Below are 20,398 nucleotides of genomic sequence, written 5' to 3' on the forward strand. Positions count from 1 at the left end.
GGCAGTCCACGGTATCTGTAACACTCTCCCCCTTACAAACTGGCAAACTCTATGAGTTAAGTAATCTAAGACTCTTAGAAGTAATGCAGAGGATTTCAAAAGAAGGTGGAACTTTCAGGGAAGATTGATGGAAGCAAAAAACATTCAAAGATAAAATGTATATTGTAATTTTCCTCCGTGCATTTCCCTTTGGGCTGAGCTGGGCTCTTCCTGGCTCACTCGACTAAGACCCTCCGTCAGGAACAAGCAGCCGTCTCCTTCCCCCACCGCAAAGACGCTCCTGCCCCAAGAAAGGCAAAACACAGCAGGCTCACACTGCAGAAATCAACAACACACCCCCAGGGAAGAGAGTCCAAAAATAAACCCAAAGTCACAAGCAAGTCACAACCTGCCATACATTGTATGCACGCTACTAAATACTGTGATAGGAACGATGACTCCAAAATTATACCAAGCTGTCCTGATGAAACGAATCCCTGTCCAAGCTGTTTCCAGGACAAAGTGGCTTATATTATTCCCCTCATCTCCATTTTATCCTCACAACAACCCTGTGAAGTAGGTCAGGCTGAGAGTGTGTGACTGGCCCAAGGTCACCCAGCAAGCTTCCATGGCAGAGAGGGGATTCGAACCTGAGTTTCCCAGACTCTGGTCCGGCACTCTGACCACACCACCACATTTAACTAAAAGCCTGTGTAAACTGAAACATTTTGTCCGGTGTCTGAAAACAAGCATTGTTGGTTTTTATACCCCACTTTTCTCTACCTTTAAGGAGTCTCAAAGCGGCTCACCATCACCTTCCCTTCCCCTCCCCACAACAGACACCTGGTGAGGTAGGTGGGGCTGAGAGAGTTCAGAGAGAACTGACTAGCACAAGGTCATGTGGAGGAGTGGGGGAACCAACCCAGTTCTCCTGTGGAGGAGTGGGGAATTGAACCCAGTTCTCTAGAGTCTGCCGCTCTTAACCACTGTACCACAATGGCATCATGCGAGCCTCACAGGGAAGGGTATTCCACAAGCGAGATGCCACCACCCCCTAACCAGATCCCAAAAGGAAGCAGTTTAATAAGAAAGCTCAGACCGTCTCCAGCAATCTTCTGCCAATCGCCCGTTTTAGCAGCCCTGGTTGCTTACCTCATGCCAACCCACTCTCTCGTAGTAAGCGCAGTCGCTCAGACTTCTGCTCCCTTGCTAGCAGCAGGCTTCCTTCCTGGAATCTCTGCTCCCTTCCACCTTCCCCTTTTCACTTCTGACGGAAGAATCCAGCACACCACAGCCCCGCCAACAGCATAGCCTTCAAGCAAGGTCCTAAGTGCCAGCGTGACCCATTGCACAATCCAAGGCAGAGAGACGTGGGTTCAAACTCTCATCAGTTGTGATGCTCTGGGGAGTGGGGGGGGGAGAGACCCCTGGGCAAGGCAAAATTTCTTGGCCTGTACTCTTTGTTGCTGTGAGGATAAAACAGGAGTTTCCCAGAGGAAGGGTAGAACGAAAGCACAAGCACCCTGACTTTTTGGATTCAGCCTCTCGTTTAGGAAAGACCAATCGGCCAGCCTCTCCTAACTCACAATGACAGCACTCTTCCACGAAACGCCCGTTGTGTATGCAGATGATGAAGGCAAGAGTTTGGGTGACCACAGGAAGAAAAGGAAGTTAACCCTGCTCATTTCTCCAACCACCAAAGTGTCCAGAGATGTCTCATCTGGAGACGAAAGCCAGCATGGTGCAGAGGTGAAAGTGTTGAACTAGGATCTGGGAGACACAGGTTCGAGTCCCCACTGTGCCATGGAAGCTTGCTGGGTGGGCGACCTTGGGCCAGTCACACACACTCTGCCTAACCTACCTCACAGGGTTGTTGCGAGGATAAAATGGAGGAGCGGAGAGCAACGGAAGCCGCTCTGAGTCCCAACTGGGAAGAAAGGTGGGGTGCAAATAAAGTAAATAAATATTTCTGTTCTACTGTTTAACCCCAAGATCAGAGGGAATCTTGAGGCGATATTTTGGAAAGACATTCTAGAGACCTTCAAAGCTAGAACACTTGTGTCAGACACCATTTCATTCCATGCTTCCCGCTCCTGCATATCACACGCCACCTCCCACAGCCACCTCTCTGGAGGCAACTATCCCCAAACCCTAAAGCCAACCTGCCTTAAGAAAGAGCAAAGATGGCAGGCGGGGGGGGGGGGTAATCTGGAAATCTGCCTGTGAAAATTTGTGTGTTTTCTCCCATCCCCAGTCAACACATTACAGACCCTGCCCTTTTTCTCTCCCCAGTTGTAACAGGCATTTAAATAACAAAACTATAAGCAGTCAAATCTAGCAGTACAAGTTCAGACCCAGGTAGCCCCTGGTTCAAATTTCATCAGATCCATTAAGGCTGCATCGGTAAACCCCTTGAATAATCCTTTGGAGGAAAGTCCCAGTGAACTCAACAGGACATGCTTCAGAGTAAACATGCACAAAAAGGTGCTGTTGCACCTTACTTGCTGGCTCCGGGCAAGCGAGGATCTCTGCACTGACTTCCCTATTTGCAATCTGGGGATAATATCACCAGCCTGCTTTACAAGGCCTGCACTGAGATAGCAGAGTCAGGCAAACACGACAGGGGGCTTACCCAGCTCTAGCAAGAGCAGCTAGCTGGCACATAATCAGAGAAGAGGAAGTGAAGGTACCACACCTCAAAGCACCAAGGAGACCAGCTGAGCAAGAGGAGATCGGCTAACAGCGCAGCCAACAAGAGACCCACACCACACTTCAACAAAAGATAGTTTCGGAGGGCCGCCGTGTCCGTCTGCAGTAGAACAGTTAAGATTTGAGTCCAGCAGCACCCTGGAGGCCAACAAGATTTTCAGGGCCTAAGCTTTAGAGACAAAAGTAATGACTACTGGAGAATTACACAACTTTAAGGTCAATAATGAAGAAATTTGAAATTGTTCAAGATTTTCCATTCCTTGGCTCCATCATCAACCAAAAGGGAGACTGCCTTGCAGGGTTGTCGTGAGGGAAATCAGAAGGAGCTTGAGACTGGGAAGGGCAGCCACGAAGGAGCTAGAAAAGATCCTTAAGGGTGTAAGGATGTGTCGCTGGCAACCAAGATCAAAATAATTCATACTACAGTATTCCCCATTACTATGTATGGGTGTGAAAGTTGGACATTAAAGAAAGCTGATAGGAAGATAGCCAATTCCTTTGAAATGTGGTGTTGGAGGTTGTTTTTTTATGGATGCCGCAGACCACCAAAAAGACAAATCAGTGGGTTCTAGATCAAATCAAGCCTGAACTCTCCCTAGAACCTAAACTGAGGCTACTGTACTTTGGTCACATTATGAGAAGACAAGAATCACTGGAAAAGCCAGTAATGTAGGAAAAGCTGAAGGCAGCAGGAAAAGAGGAAGCGCCAACATGAGATGGATTGACTCAGTCAAATAAGCCACAGCCCTCAATTTGCAAGACCTGAGCAAAGTTCTTAATTATAGAATGCTTTAGAGGACACTGATACATAGGATTGCCATAAGTTGGAAGCAACCTGACGACACTTAACACACACGCAAGCATTTGAGAGTTAAAGCTCCTACATCAGACACAAGTAGGAATGGAGATCTGGGTCTTTATATTCCAGTCAGAAGGTGGGAGGGGTGTTGTAAAGAATGCTCATGTCTGATGGATGCTTGGACTCTCAAAAGCGTATACCTTCTGAAACTCTTGGTCTGTTAGGAGCCAGTGGACTCAAATCTCACTGGGTTGCTTATTTTCTCAGCCTGACCCCTCCCGACAGCAGCAGCAGAAGCCTTTCTTACAAGGCTGTCGTAACACAATGGCCAGGTTTTCTAAGCCTCATACTTTGAGGCTCAAGAGGTGGACCCTCGAGCAAAACAGTGATGCCCATTAAATCAGCAATGCTGATTCTGTGACCTTAGGCAGATCATGAGAAGGAGGGCAGGAAGGATTGCATCAATGATTGGCTCTTGTGTCCCTTTCTTGCATGCCCAGGAAAATGCTGATCAGGAAGAAATTTTCCTCCAGGCCAGATTGGCCAGGGATCCTGAAGGATTTGGGGGGGGGCATCTTCTAGGCATGGAGTAGGGGGTCTCTGGGGATGTGGGGGGGCAGTTGTGAACTTCCTGCATTATGCAGAGGATTGGACAAGATGACCCTGGTGGTCCCTTCCAACTCTATGTTTATATGAAATCTGGGTGAGGCAGACAGGGCTGGTATGGTCCTGATGAAGCCTAAGGGTATGATCAACTCACAGATGTTGCTGTATTACACTGGTTTATCAGGGTCGGCATTGTCACATGAACACATGAAGCTGTCTTATACTGAATCAGACCCTGGGTCCATAAAAGTCAGTATTGTCTACTCTACAGGATCTCAGGCAGAGGTCACCTACTTGCCTGGTCCTTTTAACTGGAGATGCTGGGGATTGAACCTGGGACCTTCAGCATGCCAAGCAGATGCTCTACAAACTGAGCCACAGCCCTTCCCCAATTGTCTACTCTTGGTTTTGGGCTTTCATCCTTCCTGGAGAGAAGAAGGCTGAATCTGGGATTCCCGAGACCTACAGGCATCCCTGTGCTGTCAGGATGGGAGAAAGACAGCAGGTGAAACACAGCAGGACACACTACTGAGTTATGACACAACCACAGCAACATTGTTTCAGCCTGACCTACATCACAGGGTTGCTGTGAAGACAAAACAGAGGAGGGAAGAATCGTGTACGCTACCGGGTTCGCTGGCAAAAGGGAAAGATAAAAAGTGCACCAAACAAACATAAGAACATAAGAAAAGCCCTGCTGGATCAGTCCTAGGTCCATCAGGTCCAGCAGTCCATTCACACAGTGGCCAACCAGGTGCCTCTAGGAAGCCCACAAGCAAGACGGCTGCAGCAGCAGCATCCTGCCTGTGTTCCACTGCACCTTATATAATGGGCGTGCTCCTCTGATCCTGGAGAGAATAGGTATGCATCATGACTAGTAGCCATTTTGACTAGTAGCCATGGATAGCCCTCTCCTCCATGAACATGTCCACTCCCTTCTTAAAGCCTCCCAAGTTGGCAGCCATCACCACATCCTGGGGCAGGGAGTTCCACAGTTTAACTATGCGTTGTGTGAAGAAATGCTTCCTTTCATCTGTTTTGAATCTCTCACCCTCCAGCTTCAGCAGATGACCCCGCGTTCTGGTATGATGAGAGAGGGAGAAAAGCTTCTCCCCGTCCACTCCCTCTGCAAGAAAAATAACATTACAATCCAGAGAGGGAACCGTGTCAGTCCACGGCAGTCAAAAGAACTCACAGAGGTTTTGCTGGGTTTTGTCAGCCGGAGCCCACCTCCTCTTGAGTAAGCCAGCCCGGCACAACTGCCTAACGTTTCAGATTCCAGCCCAAAAGCCCCGCATTCAAGTGCATTCCAGGTCTTGGAGGGCCTCGGGCCAGTCCGTCGCCAGTCTACCTCACAGGGCTGTTGTGAAGGGAGAAGCACCTATGCTGTCCTGCGGGGGGGGGGAGGCGAGGAGGGCTCAAGAAAGAGAGAAATGTGAACCGCGGCAGCGTCGAGGACCGGCCCTGGGCGCTCCCAAGCCCTCCAGGCGCCCCGCGCCCGCAACCCCTCACGACAACCCTGCAAGGTAGGCGAGCGTCTACTAATAAAGCCGACTGCGAGCCTTGCCGCCGTTCCTGTGCCCGGTTTCTGATCCCTGCCGTTATTACGGGTATGATTCCCACGCCCCCGCCGCCCCGCAGAGCCCCCGCGAGAAGGATACGGCCCCTACTCCAATAAGCGGCTCCTTCCGGCCTGGGCCCCGCGGCCACATCCGCCATCTTGAAACAACCGCCACTCCCAGCGTCCCTCCGCCCAGCCACGCCCCCCGCCCGCGCTCCTCGCTCCCCATTGGCCACCCCCGCCCCAGCTTTGCCCAGATACGGCGCAGGCCAACGAACCAGCCTATCGCCGCCTCGCCCGGAAGACCCGAGGAAAGCGCCAGGGTGGGGCGGGAAGGTTTAAAAAAAACCCCGCGGTGCTTGCTGGGAGTTGAAGTCCTCTTGCCCTTGGCCCCCCAGCGAAGCCGCGTTCGGAATGGACTACAGCTCCCGTGGGGAAGTGCGCCTCCAAGGGGAAGCCCGGCGTGCGAAGGAGGACTACGACCCCCATGTTTCCCTGCGGCGGTGCACTACGGGTCGGGAGCGGGGACAAGAGAGCCTCAAACGGGTCCCTTTCCTGTGCCCTGGTCCTCTTGCAGGTGCTGAGGATGGAGGAGAAGGTTGTGCGGGGCAGCATCAAGCCCTACCTGGACAAGCTCACCCTGGGGGTCACCCGCATCTTAGGTAAGCCACAGGGGGGCGGGGGGAGCCCAGGGCTGGAGTCCTGGAGTTGGCATGGTCACCGCCAGAATCAGAACATGCAACATGCATGCAACAACTCATGGCCAAGGACCAACGCAGCTGCCTTGCCTGCAGGATCTGAGCCCCATGCAAGGCCCGGAAGACGCCCCGGTTTCACCGGCCTTGCAGGGTTGCCAACCTCCAGGCAGGATCTGGAGATCTCCTAGAATTACAACTGATTTCCACAGTGGGAAGACGTGTTAGTCTGTTTGCAGTAGTCAAAAAGGGCAAGAGTCCAGTAGCACCTTAAAGACTAACAAAAATATTGCACTGGTCAAAAAGGGCAAGAGTCCAGTAGCACCTTAAAGACTAACAAAAATATTGCAGTAGTCAAAAAGGGCAAGAGTCCAGTAGCACCTTAAAGACTAACAAAAATATTGCAGTGGTCAAAAAGGGCAAGAGTCCAGTAGCACCTTAAAGACTAACAAAAATATTGCAGTGGTCAAAAAGGGCAAGAGTCCAGTAGCACCTTAAAGACTAACAAAAATATTGCAGTGGTCAAAAAGGGCAAGAGTCCAGTAGCACCTTAAAGACTAACAAAAATATTGCAGTAGTCAAAAAGGGCAAGAGTCCAGTAGCACCTTAAAGACTAACAAAAATATTGCAGTGGTCAAAAAGGGCAAGAGTCCAGTAGCACCTTAAAGACTAACAAAAATATTGCAGTGGTCAAAAAGGGCAAGAGTCCAGTAGCACCTTAAAGACTAACAAAAATATTGCAGTGGTCAAAAAGGGCAAGAGTCCAGTAGCACCTTAAAGACTAACAAAAATATTGCAGTAGTCAAAAAGGGCAAGAGTCCAGTAGCACCTTAAAGACTATCTGAAGAAGTGAGCTGTGGCTCACGAAAGCTCATACCCTACCAGAAAATATTTTTGTTAGTCTTTAAGGTGCTACTGGACTCTTGCCCTTTTTGACAACTGATTTCCAGGCAATGGAGATCGGTTCCCCTGGGGAAAATGTCATGCTTTGGAGGGTGGGCTCTGTTGCATTATACCCCACTGGGCCCTTCCCGCATGGAACACATGAAGCTGCCTTATACTGAATCGCTCCTTCCATCAAAGTCAATATTGTCTACTCAGACTGGCAGCGGCTGTCCAGGGTCTCAGGCTGGGATCTTTCACATCACCTACTTGCCTCGTCCCTTTCACTGGAACCTTCTGCATACCAACAGAGGCTCTCCCATTGAGCCACAGCCCCTCCCCAAGAGGACAAAAGACAGTTTCCCCTCTTTTTGCTTGCGTGCTTCCCTGGGTGGGGGTGGGGGTGTGTGTAAAGTGCCGTCAAGTCCCAGCTGACTCATGGTGACCCCATAGGATTTTCAAGTCTCGGGACGTTCAGAGGTGGTTTGCAATTGCCTGCCTCAGCATAGTGGTCCTGGACTTCCTCGGTGGTCTTCCATCCAAGAACTGACCAGGGCTGACTCTGCTTAGCTTCCAAGATCTGATGAAATCAGGCCAGCCTGGGCCATCCAGGTCAGGGCGTACAGTGTACCCCATCAGGTAATTCCTCTGAAGCCTATGCAATATTTTCAAGATTGAGCTAGCCTGGGCCAGCCAGGTCAAGGCAAGAAATAAACAGAGGTGGTTTGCCATTGCCTTCCTCTGTGGAGCAATCCTGAACTTCCTTTGTGGTCTCCCATCCAAGTACTAACCAGAGCTGACCCTGCTTAGCTTCTGAGATCTGACAAGATCTGGCTAGCCTGGGCCATCCAGGTCAGTTGCTTTCCTACCTGGGTTTAAATCCGCCCATTCCTGATCAGAGCAATGGAGCAGGGAATGACTTTAATTCCTCTGCTCCGGGGCCCCAATCCACACTACCGTTTCATACACACATACTCACCTGATAGCATTTTTAAAAGACCCAAATGACACCTGGGTTTCCACCTAAGCAACTCCAGTATTGTGGGGTGTTTGGCCTCTAGAGAAGGTTCAACAGTTGCAAGCTTTAACAGTTTCCATTGCAAGTCTCAACTCCAGTGCAACCACACTGAATTTCCTTGGCAAGCTTTTCCCATTTCTCTGCCCCTCCTAGACTAAGCCCTTACCACCACCACCCCAAATGACAAAGAGATTCTTTTCCTTTTTATAGAAGCTTCCCCGGGAGTGACCGAAGTGACGTTCGTAGAAAAGGAGCCAGCGGAGCGGTACACCATTATTTCATGGGAGCAGGTAGGTGGGGGTTTATTTGTGGGCCGTTTGATAGAGAGAAAGGGATTAACATCTCAGTGACTGAGACAGGTTAACAATGCTCCTGGCCTGACCTGGCTGGCCCTGGCTGGCATGATCTTTTCAGATCTCAGGAGCTACGCAGAGATGGCCCTGGTGAGTACTTGGATGGGAGACCACCAAGGAAGTCCAGGGTAGCTACACAGAGGCAGGCAATGCCAAACCACTTCTGTTTGTCTCTTGCATGGACCTGGATGTCCGAGGCTAGCCCAATCTCATCATATCTCAAAAGCTAAGCAGGGTCAGTCCTGGTTAGTACTTGGATGGGAGACACCCCCCCCCCCAGGAATGAATACTAGCCAAGATGCATACCTATTCTCTCTAGTATCAGAGGAGCATGCCTATTATTTTGGGTGCGGTGGAACACAGGCAGGACAATGCTGCTGCAGTTGTCTTGTTTGTGGGCTTCCTAGAGGCACCTGTTGGCCACTGTGTGAAAGGACTGCTGATGGGCCTTGGTCTGATCCAGCATGGCTTTTCTTATGTTCTTAGGAAGTCCAGGGTTGCTATGCAGAGGCAGGCAATGGCAAACCACCTCTGTACATCTCTTCTTTTGAAAAACCCCTATGGCAGGGGTACCCAACATGGTGCTTTTAGAAAGTGGGCAGGGCCAGGTGGGGATTTTGCCCAGCAGGGCTTCAGATTAGCTGTGTAGATTAAAAGGCACCCCGTTAACCAGAGTTTCTGCCTGAAATGTTAAAGAGTTACAATTAGAGTTATATATAACCTCAATCTCTGATATTTTGTGGCAGGCTCTGGCTGACTCTAGAAGCTAAAATAACTAAACTGAGGCTATCGTATTTTGGTCACGTCACGAGATGACAAAAGTCACTGGAAAAGACAGTCATGCTAGGAAAAGTTGAGGGCAGCAGGAAAAGAGGAAGACCCAATAAGAAATGGATTGACTCTATAAAGGAAGCCACGGCCCTCAATTTGCAAGATCTGAGCAAGGCTGTTAAGGATAAGACATTTTGGAGGACTTTCATTCATAGGGTCGCCATGAGTCGGAAGCGACTTGATGGCACTTAACACACACACACACTGCCTCCTGCAGGACGCATTTTGTGACGTTGGGGATTGAACCAGAGACCTTCTGCATGCTAAGCAGATGCTCTACCACTGAGCCACATCCCCTCCCCTACACAGACTTAAGTCAATACAATCAACAGGAGGGGACATCCAATACACAGTGCAATAGGATTGGATTGTAGAAAAGTGGAACCAGCCAGAAATTTGACACAGAACTGAAGCAAAGCATAATAATTATAAGCAGGTGAAATAAATACATAAGAACAATATTGCTGGATCTTAAGAAGAGCCCTGCTGGATCAGACCAGCGGTCCATCCTGCCCAGCATTCTCATCTCACACAGTGGCCAACCGGTTCCTCTGGAGGGCCAACAACAGGGCATAGAGGCCGAGGCCTTCCCCTGATTTTGCCTCCTGGCATAAGAACATAAGATCCAACCATGTTTCTCCAAGAAGTATACGAGCTAGGCCTGAAAGTTATGGCTTTCCCTTCTTTTCTGTCTCCAACACCCTGGTATTCAGAGAGATGCCACGACTGGACAGGGAGGGGAGCCATTGAGCTATTGTAGCTCATTACCACAAAGACAGCCATTCTCCATAAACCTGTTTAATCCTTTTGCATTTAAATAGCCATCTTTTCAGCGCTGAATTTCTCAAGGGTCATATGCGTCACATGAAGAAGTATTGTTTTTGTCCTCCCGCTGCTGCCAAAATGTCTGAGAGTTCGCAGCCCTAAGACTAGCAAATTGCAAATTTCACAAATCTTAGATTTGTTAGTCGGTAAGAGCCTTTGTGGTACCTTTAAAGACTAGCAATTAGTCTTTAAGATGACGCAAGGCTGTCTTAACAAATGTAATATTTGTGAATAAATTGATCGGTCTTTAAAGTATCGCAAGATTCTTGTTCATTTCTTCAACTTTTTTTGGGCCCAATTGCTCCCCTCTGCTCATTGAGGATCCATTTCTTGGGCCAGAAGAAGGGTACTGATTGGTAGGATTGTAGCTTCCTGATTATTCCACAAGTTAAAAACCCAAACCCTTCAGCTTTTCCTTGTAGGAGAAACGATCCGATAATTTGGGTTGCCTAGTTCTGTGCCGTTCCCATCTCTACGATAAGGAACAGCGGTGCTTCCCCCACACACAGCCATGGCCAAATCCTGGCTAACAGTTCAAGATGCCGCTATCAGCTGTTTGGTCCGAACCTCTGGTGGTTCAGCGCTTAAGGGCAAGAGAGTCTGATTGCTGGATCCAATCTCCAATGCAATTTCAAGGTGCACTAAAAAAATTTTTGCAAACAGTTTTCCTTGGAAGGAAACTTAAAGTCTGTTTTTTTTAAAAAAATGTGAGGTGTTTTGCCCTCTCTTTTATGCCATCTTTATTGTTTGTCCCCCCTGCCCAACTAGCTTATTTTTCATGCAGATAAGAGATTAAATGTTTGCGAAGGACCTGAAAGTGCCAATTGTTAAGGAATCTTGGAACTGCCTCATCTCTTTCTGGATTCTTTTGGCCTGTGATAGAGATGAAACGGAAGAAATAAAAAAATCTGACCTGGTTTATCTTTCGCTTTTCCCTGGAGCTGCTTTGTGCAACTCTCTCCTTCTCTTGATGCTGCTATTGAGAGTCTTTTTCCAGAAGGCAGAATTTTAGGGGGTATATCATCCAGGAGGTCAGAGAATCCAACAGGGCAGTGACATCAGACAGGCTCAACATCAGAAGGACCATCAAGGTCGGCCTGCTTAGTGCAGAGTTCTCATAGCAGCGGGCCAAGAGGTCAGACCTGATGCAGGCCGGCAAGAATGCCGGGACGGAAACAATCCGGACGATGGATGGACACTTTGGGCAGGCGGCGCAGTCTGTCTGGGCAGAAAAGTTCTTTTTTTCAACCGTTGATTTCCGAAGCCGGGCAGGGCAGGCTATAGCCAGGCACATGAAACACAGAAACGTAGAGCTGGAAGGGACCCGAAGTGTCATCTAGCCCAACCCCATGAACCAAGCAGGAAAATTCACAGCTACCACTCGTCCTGTCCCGTCCCCCCCCTCCCCAGTGACCCCTGCTGTGTGCCCAGAACACAGTGCCCAGAAGGCAGATTCTGGGCTTAGCCTAATCAGAAAAAAGTACAGGATGCCAAGCGTAATATTAACACACTGCAATTATATTGAATCCAAAACTACAAGCCAAATCTTATGTACAATACACATGTGATCTAAGGATGGGAACCCCTCAAAGCAAAGAATAGGATAGATATCCAATACACAGTCCATATGTAGTCCATTAATGGAAATCCTCAAAACAAAGTGTATCTTGAATGTTCCAAACAACGATGGTCAATTCCAATTCTAGTTGACTTCCATGTGAAATGGTTAGTATATACATACCACAAATTCTCTGCATAGACGGTGATCTTGAAACATATGCCGTTTCGTGGAAACTTCCTCAGTGTACTGTATAACACATATATTGTTTTATCTAATATATTAATGGGTAGGACAGATTTCCCATTCCCATCTCCAAGATTCTGGTTTTAAGCAGAATAGAATGCGAGCCTTAGTACAAGGAGGGGGAACAAACAAATTGAATAAATAATAATAATAATCAGGTTGGTACAATCCTGTCCCAATATTCATCTGTGCACGTGGCGTGAGCATACGTGGCCTCTTTCATGCCCCAAATATGACAGGTCAAGAATGGGACCGCCAAAGTGATAAGGTGGTTCAAATGTCAGATTAGGAACTGGGACCTCTTCAATACCAGAACCCAGGGTCACCTGCTGAAACTGGAGGGTGAGAGATTCAAATCAGATCAAAGGAAGGATTTCTTCACCCAACAAATAGTTAAATTGTGGAACTCCCTGCCCCAGGATGTGGTGATGGCTGCCTGCATGGAAGGCTTTAAAAAGGGAGTGGACATGTTCATGGGGGAGAGGGCTACTCATGGCTATTAGTAAAATGGATACTAGTCATGATGCATACCTATTCTCTCCAGGATCAGAGGAGCAGGCCTATTAGGTGCTGTGGAACACAGGCAGGACAATGCTGCTGCAGCTGTCTTGCTTGTGGGCTTCCTAGAGGCCCCTGGTTGGCCACTGTGTGAACAGACTGCTGGACTTGATGGGCCTTGGTCTGATCCAGCAGGGCCTTTCCTTATGTTCTTATGTTAACTGCAGTCTGTTGCACGACTCTTGAAGGTCCCCTGCCAGTGAATGAAAAGTGGTAAGGCTGTCCAGAGAGGAGCAGGCCCTAGCCACCTCCCAGGCATGGCCAGAAGGCCGGATTAAACCAGCCTCCCCCACACCAAGGCCTGGGTCGAAGTCAGGTATGCCCATCTGACGGCTGAAACCCAGCCCAAGGGAAGGGCCCCCGGCTCCCTCTGCAAGCCAGGAATGTTCTCAGCCGGTTCACGTGCCCGGAGAGGCTTCTGCAAGAGAGGCCCTACGTGATCCCGACCCTGGTCCTCTGCTGCTCGGGGTCATGACTTCACAAGCCCACAGCTCGGGGGTCTTTGCTGTGGAATCCCTGGAATGCTTCTGAAATAGCTCACAAGCCACTGGGAATCATTGGGGAGTTTTTCAGATGCTCCTCTGCAGCCGTGAAGTGACCTATGTGCTCTAGCTTGTACTCAAGTTCAAACTTTCAGTCAGGCCACCTCGATGCAAAGGGTGTGTCATACGGTTGTGGGTAACAGTGGGGTACCTGCTGCAAGAGAGGACCTGTCGTTTACTCACACAGACACACTCTGTTCCAGTATTGCCTTTGCATGCAAATAGGAGATTCTTCCGCAGAGCTGGAGGGAAAAGTAGTGTTAATTTATATTATTATTGTGGGAGCTTAGCGTGCTTGCAAAGATATACATTTTTGGTTTTTACGCCTTTCAGCCTCCTGGTCCCCATATCTTGCAAACATCTCCCACATAAGTGTCCATTCTGAGCCAGATGGGTTATAAGCCTTCCCAGAGTGGACTTTGTCATACGGAACAAAAATGGGTCCCTGCATCAGGGGAAAGGAGGGGGAGCGGCCCAGGTAACCCAGGAAGCATGGAAGCAAGTTCAGCTACTCATAAGTACCCCAGTAAGTGCCATGATGAGCACACATGAGGTTGGCTGACACTGAGTCAGACCCTCGGTCCATCAAGGTCAGTATTGGCAGAAGCTCTCCAGGGTCTCAGGCAGAGAGAGGTCTTTTTAACTGGAGATGCTAGAGATTGAACCTGGGACCTCCTGCATGCCTAGCAGAGGCTCTACCACACTGAACCATAGCCCCTCCCCAAACACATGAATCTGCCTTATACTGTATTAGACCGGTCCATCAAGGTCAGTATTGTCTACTCAGACTGGCAGCAGCTCTCCAGGGTCTCAGGCTGAGGTCTTTCACATCACCTACTTGCCTAGTAGATGCCGGTGATGGAACCTGGGACATTCTGCATGCCGAGCAGATGCTCTACCACTGAACCACAGCCCCTCCCCAACATGCACATGAAGTTGCCTTATACTGAATCAGACTTCCCGTGGTCCATCAAAGTCAGTATTGTCTACTCAGACTTGCAGCGGCTCTCCAGGGTCTCAGGCAGAGGTCTTTCACATCACCTACTTGCTTAGTCCCTTTAACTGGAGATGCCGGAGATTGAACCTGGGACCTTCTGCATGCCAACCACATGTTCTACCACGCTGGGCCACGGTTTCTTTTAGCTCCTTTCTCAGGCTTTGTTAACTCCAATGAAACAGGGAATCTGGCTAGCCTTACCTATGGCTGTTATTCATGCCACTGCTCAGGTCATGGGGGTGGGAGGGAGCACGTGACTCTGCAGCCCACCCCCAAACACTCGACCACGTTCAGTGCAGGGCGCCCTCGCTTGGGATCAGCAGACATCTCAGCTCTTCTCTCCCCTCTGGCTTTTTTGCAGAAGAATGGTTGTGTGCTGCCGGAGGACTTGAAGAATTTCTACCTGATGATGGATGGATTCCACTTGACTTGGAGCGTGAAGATGGACGGTCAGTGAAGATGGATGGTCAGCCTGGCCAAGGGCCTTCGCTCTCTGTGCATGGTTGCATTTCCTCCACATTACATGGTTGCTTTCTGTACATGCTGACTGTTAGCATTCTCCCCCCCCTTTATTTCTATTGTGGCCCAATTCAGTCTTCAGTGTAAACAGGACCCCTGGGGTAGGAGCCCCTCTCTTGTTTGGCCTGAGCCCCTGGAAAGCAATTGCTAATTGGGGCAAGACAGTGCTGGCATAAGAAAGGCCCCTCTGCTGCCCTGGTAGAAGGTTAAGAAATGGTAACACCATTTTGGCACTGGAGGCAATTCCCTGGGGCCAGGGGCTTCTCCCTCGCTGGAGATCTTCAAGCCCCGGCTGGAGAGCCATCTGTCAAGGATGCTTTGGATTTCCCGTACTAAGCAGGAGCTGGGATAAGGTGGCCCAGAAGTCCCCTTCCAGCGCTAGCATTATGAAGAGCGGTCCATCTAGTCCAGCACCCCTTCTCACACAATGGCCAACCAGTTTCTCTGAAAGCCCAGCAACAGGGCATAGAGGCTGAGACCTTCCCCTAATGAGAGCCAGCGTGGTGGAGTGGTTAAGTGCGGTGGAGTGGTGGATTCTGATCTGGAGAAGTGGGTTTGATTCCCCACTCCTCCACATGAGTGGCAGAGTCTAATCTGGTGAACCGGGTTGGTTTCCCCACTCTGACACATGAAGCCTGCTGGGTGACCTTGGGCCAGTCACAGCTCTCTTAGAGCTCTCTCAGCCCCACCTACCTCACAGGGTGTCTAGTTTGTGGGGATGGGAAGGTGATTGTAAGGCAGTTTGATATAAAAACTAATTCCTTCCTCCTCTTCCTCCTCCTCTTATACTTCTTCTAAGCACTTCCAATCATCTCTTGCCTTGAAAACCCTAAGGCAGGGAACCTTTTTGAGCCTGTTTTAAGCATAAGGTTTTCTTATTTAGAAAAAATGCTGTGGGGCCTGATTCTGTAAGCCTACCTGACAGCCCTCGGCTGGACAGGGACCCAGGCTGTTTCTCCCCAGCTGAGGAGGACTGGAAATGGCACGGTGGGATAGTGGGCAGGAGCCCTAGTGACAGGGGAGGTAAGGGGCAGTGCTTGCAGGCACGGGGGCCTTTGTGCATCCTTGCTGACTTAGCCACCCTGTGCTCACTTTGTCCTGCAGATAACCCCATGCCCCTGGGCTCCATGACGATCAACAGCATCTCCAAGTTGAACCGCCTGGGTGCTGCGCCAGCTTACGCCCTGCCCAACGCGCCGACCCTTGCTGACTTGGAGGACACCGATGAGGAAGAAGGTAGCGCCCACCCGACCGTCAACCTTGATTCTCTTCTCCATAAAAATATCTGTCTAACGTTGCTGTTTCCTGCCTAGCCCTCTCTGCGCTGCACCCCCTTTATCTAAACTATAAGTTATCCATGTAGTTTGAATTTTCCTCGTTGTGTTCCCAGGACTCTGGACTAACGTTTTCATCTCCCTTTCCCCCACCCCCTAGAAAAAGGAAACCAGGACCATCCAGAGAAGCCTCACTTAGACTCCCGAAGTCTGATCTTTGAACTGGACCCATGCGGGGGAAACGGGAAAGTCTGCCTCGTATATAAGAACACCAAACCCGGTACGGTCCAGAGCCCGGCTTAGGGTTGCCAGTCCTCCTTCGCCACCAGCAGGAGGTTTTTGGGGCGGAGCCTGAGGAGGGTGGGGTTTGGGGAGGGGAGGGACTTCAATGACATAGAGTCCAATGTCCAAAGCTGCCAGTTTTTCCAGGGGAACTGATCTCTATCGGCTGGAGATCAGTTGTAATAGCAGAAGATCTGCAGCTAGTACCTGGAGGTTGGCAACCCTAACCCGGCTGCTGGTTTCAATCTAACCCTTGGCCTGCATGTAGATCTTCCGGGCACATCTGGGTCAGCCATTGTATGAAACAGGATGCTGGGCGAGATGGGCCATTGGTCGGATCCAGCAGGGTTGCTTTTGTGTAACCGAGTTCTCTCAGGCCCATGTTTCAGCTCATTCTGGGTTGAGGCCAGCTACGGTTCCTTTTCCACCACACGCTGGCCTTCCTAACCACCCCCTTTTTTCGAAATGATATTCTTATGGGGGTTGGAATATGGCAGACATATCGCAAAGTGTGCCATCATATATATGTAGGAAGGGAAGGCGACTGTAAGCTGGTTTGATTCTCCTTAAAAGGTAGAGAAAATCGGCATTTAAAAACCAATTCTTCTTGTTCTTCTTCAAAGCTTCCCCCCCCCCCCCGGGGAAGGTGTTAAGAGGGGGTCTTTATTCTTACAGCCATAGGCCAGTATAAAACACACAATGCAGTACAATCATAGCTAAAAGCCCAGGGGAAATGATCTCTGTTGTCTGGAGATCAGTTGAAGAAGAAGAAGAGTTGGTTTTATATGCCAACTTTCTCTACAAACTTAAGGAAGGCTCAAACCGGCTTACAATCACCTCTTCCTCCCCTCCCTGCAACAGACACCCTGTGAGGTAGGTGAGGCTGGGAGATCTCGAAGAGAGCTGTGACTAGCCCAAGGTCACCCAGCTGGCTTTATGTGTAGGAGTGGGGAACCAAATCCAGTTCACCAGATTAGCCTCCATCACTCATGTGGAGGAGTGGGGAATCAAACCCGGTTTTCCAGATCAGACTCCACCACTCCAAACCACCGCTCTTAACCACTACGCCACATTGTATTTCCAGAAGCTCTCCAGGTCACACTTGGAGGTTGGTAGTCCTAGCAGGGGTGACTTTTCGTTTCTCTGTCTCGATTCCAGTCGTCGCTCCAGATTCTGAGATCTGGTTTCTGGACAGAGCCCTCTACTGGCATTTCCTGACCAAAACCTTCACCGCTTACTATCGACTCCTGATCACCCACCTCGGCCTGCCCCAGTGGCAGTACGCCTTCACCAGCTATGGGATCAGCCCTCAGGCAAAGGTGAGTGAGCCGCCAACCCTCTGGACTGCCCTCATGCACAATCAAGAGAGCCCTGCAGCTGTGAAATCCCATCCAAGCATCTCTCTTGCAAGACTTGGAAGACATACATCGGCTTGTGTCCTATGAGAACTCCCCCCTCCTTCCCCACTGCAGTCTACTTAGCCCCCCCCCCATAACTATGTTTCCGTGGGTCAGCAGACCCTCATGAATAGTGTAGGGTCAAATCCAAGGGCTGCTTTGGAAGGGGATTCTCAGCAGGAATTGCTTCCCCTTTCTTCCAACCATGGAAGTACCATCATCAGAAAGTAACCATTGTACATGTGACTAATGCTAGGGTAAGAACATCAGAAAAGCCCTGCTGGAACAGACCCAGGCCCATCAAGTCCAGCAGTCTGTTCACACAGTGGCCAACCAGGTGCCTCCAGGAAGCCCACAAACCAGACAACTGCAGCAGCATTGTCCTGCCTGTGCTTCACAGCACCTAATATAATACGCATACTCTTCTGATCCTGGAGAGAATAGGTATGCATCATGACTAGTATTCATGAGGACATCAGAAAAGCCCTGCTGGATCAGACCAAGGTCCATCAAGTCCAGCAGTCTGTTCACACAGTGGCCAACCGGGTGCCTCTGGGAAGCCCACAAGCAAGAAAGCTGCAGCAGCATTGTCCTGCCTGGGTTCTATGGCACCTCATAGAATAGGCATGCTCCTCTGATCCTGGAGAGAATAGGTATGCATCGTGACTAGCATCCATTTTGACTAGTAGCCATGAATACCCCTCTCCTCCATGAACATGTCCACTCCCCTCTTCAAGCCTTCCAAGTTGGCAGCCATCCCCACATCCTGGGGAAGGGAGTTCCACAATTTAACTATGCATTGTGTGAAGAAATACTTCCTTTTATTTGTTTAGAATCTCTCACCCTCTGGCTTCATCAGATGGCCCTGTGTTCTGGTATTATGAGAGAGGGAGAAAACCTTCTCCCTGTCCACTCTCTCCTTACCATGCGTAATTTTATAGGCCTCTATCATGTCTCCCCTTTCCCGCCTTCTTTCTAAGCTAAACAGCCCTAGGTGTTTTAATAATTCCTCATGGGGTAGTATTGGGTCTGCCAACTACAAAATTGAACTTGGGACCGGCTGCCTTCCAAGCAGGTCCTTGGCTGCCTTCCAAGCAGGTCCTTGACTGCTTAGGTCACAGAGCTGCATTCCTGGGTGAGCCATCCTGCCCCACGCCCTGCCCCACCCCTCCTTGGTCTCCCCAGTTAGATAAGCCGGCTGCCAGACATTGAGACCATCCCACGCTGCCTCTGCCCACTCTTTTTTCAAAAGTTCAGATTTGGTGCGTCAACAGAAAGGCAGCTGATCTTGACAGTCAGCTCTGGGCAGGAGCTCTTCTCTAATCTGGAGAACCAGGTTTGATTCCCCACTCCTACACATGAGTGGCAGACTCTAATCTGGAGAACCGGGTTCGATTCCGACTCTGATCTGGAGAACCGGGTTCAATTTCCCCACTCCTCCACATGAGCGGTGGACTCTAATCTGGAGAACCGGGTTCGATTTCCCACTCCTCCACATGAGCGGCAGACTCTAATCTGCAGAACCGGGTTCGATTACGACTCTAATCTGGAGAACCGGGTTCGATTCCCCACTCCTCCACATGAGCGGCCGACTCTAATCTGGAGAACCAAACCGCTCTTAACCACTACACCGATCCAAACCACTGCTCTTAACCACTACACCATGCTGGCTCTCATGACACCACAGGGCTCATGAGCCCTGTGGTACCTTCAAAACCCCAGTCCGAGCAGAAAAGATGGCCCTGGGCCCCTGCCCTCCAGTGTCTGGTCTGCAGGTCATTTCCTCCTTCTCATTTTCAATTCCTGTTTCCCAGCAATGGTTCAACATGTACAAACCCATCACCGTCAACACGGCGCAGCTCTCGTCGGAGGCCGACACTTTTGTGAACAAGCTGGACCCCAACAAGGTGTTCAAAAGCAAGAACAAGACGCCGCTCCTCAAGAAGAAGCTGCCCTCCCAGCCGGCCGTCTCCCAGAAAGGCCAAACGGGGGCGGCCTCCAAGAGCCCATCGCAGGCCGGAAGCTCTTCGAGGAGATGAAGACTCTGGACCCCACGGCAGCCTGTCAAGATACTTCAGTTCGCTCAACCGGCATGCACAGGGCTGTCAGCGCATGGCACATTATCTGCATTACCTGGCACAGGGTCCAGATATTTATGTTAAAGTATTTAAGAAACCTCAAAGCTCCAGTGGAATTTTCCTTAAGTCAAACGTGCCCAATGTTACTGACTATTGGAGGGAGGTGGGGAGATTGCGGCTGATCTTGCTAGGGTTGTCCTAACATGAGAGTAAGAACGTAAGAAAGGCCCTGCTGGATCAAACCAAGGTCCATCAAGTCCAGCAGTCTGTTCTCACAGTGGCCAACCAGAAGCCCACAAGCAAGACGGCTGCGGCAGCATTGTCCTGCCTTGGTTCTATGGCACCTCATAGAATAGGCATGCTCCTCTGATCCTGGAGAGAATAGGTATGCATCGTGACTAGTATCCATTTTGACTAGTAGCCATGAGTACCCCTCTCCTCCATGAACATGTCCACTGCCCGATTAAAGCCTTCCAACTTGGCAGCCATCACCCACATCCTGGGGCTGGGAGTTCCACAATTTAACTATGCATTGTGTGAAGAAATATTTCCTTTTATCAGTTTTAAATCTCTCACCCTCCAGCTTCAGCAGGTGACCCCGCGTTCTGGTATTATGAGGGAGAAAAGCTTCCCCCTGTCCACACTGCATAATTTTAATGCGCAGCTGTGGACTGAATTTGCCCTTGTTT

The 20,398-nt window shown here is 49.9% G+C and overlaps 1 protein-coding gene across 1 annotated transcript; it reads left to right on the forward strand.

The window, feature by feature from the left end:
* Positions 1 to 1,566: 1,566 nt before the first annotated feature.
* TPGS2 (tubulin polyglutamylase complex subunit 2) lies at positions 1,567 to 19,670 on the forward strand. Its single transcript, XM_056849087.1, is given in 10 exon segments — positions 1,567 to 1,728; positions 5,735 to 5,977; positions 6,232 to 6,316; positions 8,460 to 8,539; positions 14,521 to 14,608; positions 15,783 to 15,914; positions 16,069 to 16,100; positions 16,103 to 16,232; positions 17,393 to 17,553; positions 19,446 to 19,670. Coding segments are annotated over 10 exon segments (1,338 nt in total).
* The last annotated feature ends 728 nt before the right edge of the window (positions 19,671 to 20,398 follow it).

This window comes from Euleptes europaea, chromosome 4, assembly GCF_029931775.1.
Source record: "Euleptes europaea isolate rEulEur1 chromosome 4, rEulEur1.hap1, whole genome shotgun sequence".
In the NCBI taxonomy this organism is placed as follows: domain Eukaryota; kingdom Metazoa; phylum Chordata; class Lepidosauria; order Squamata; family Sphaerodactylidae; genus Euleptes; species Euleptes europaea.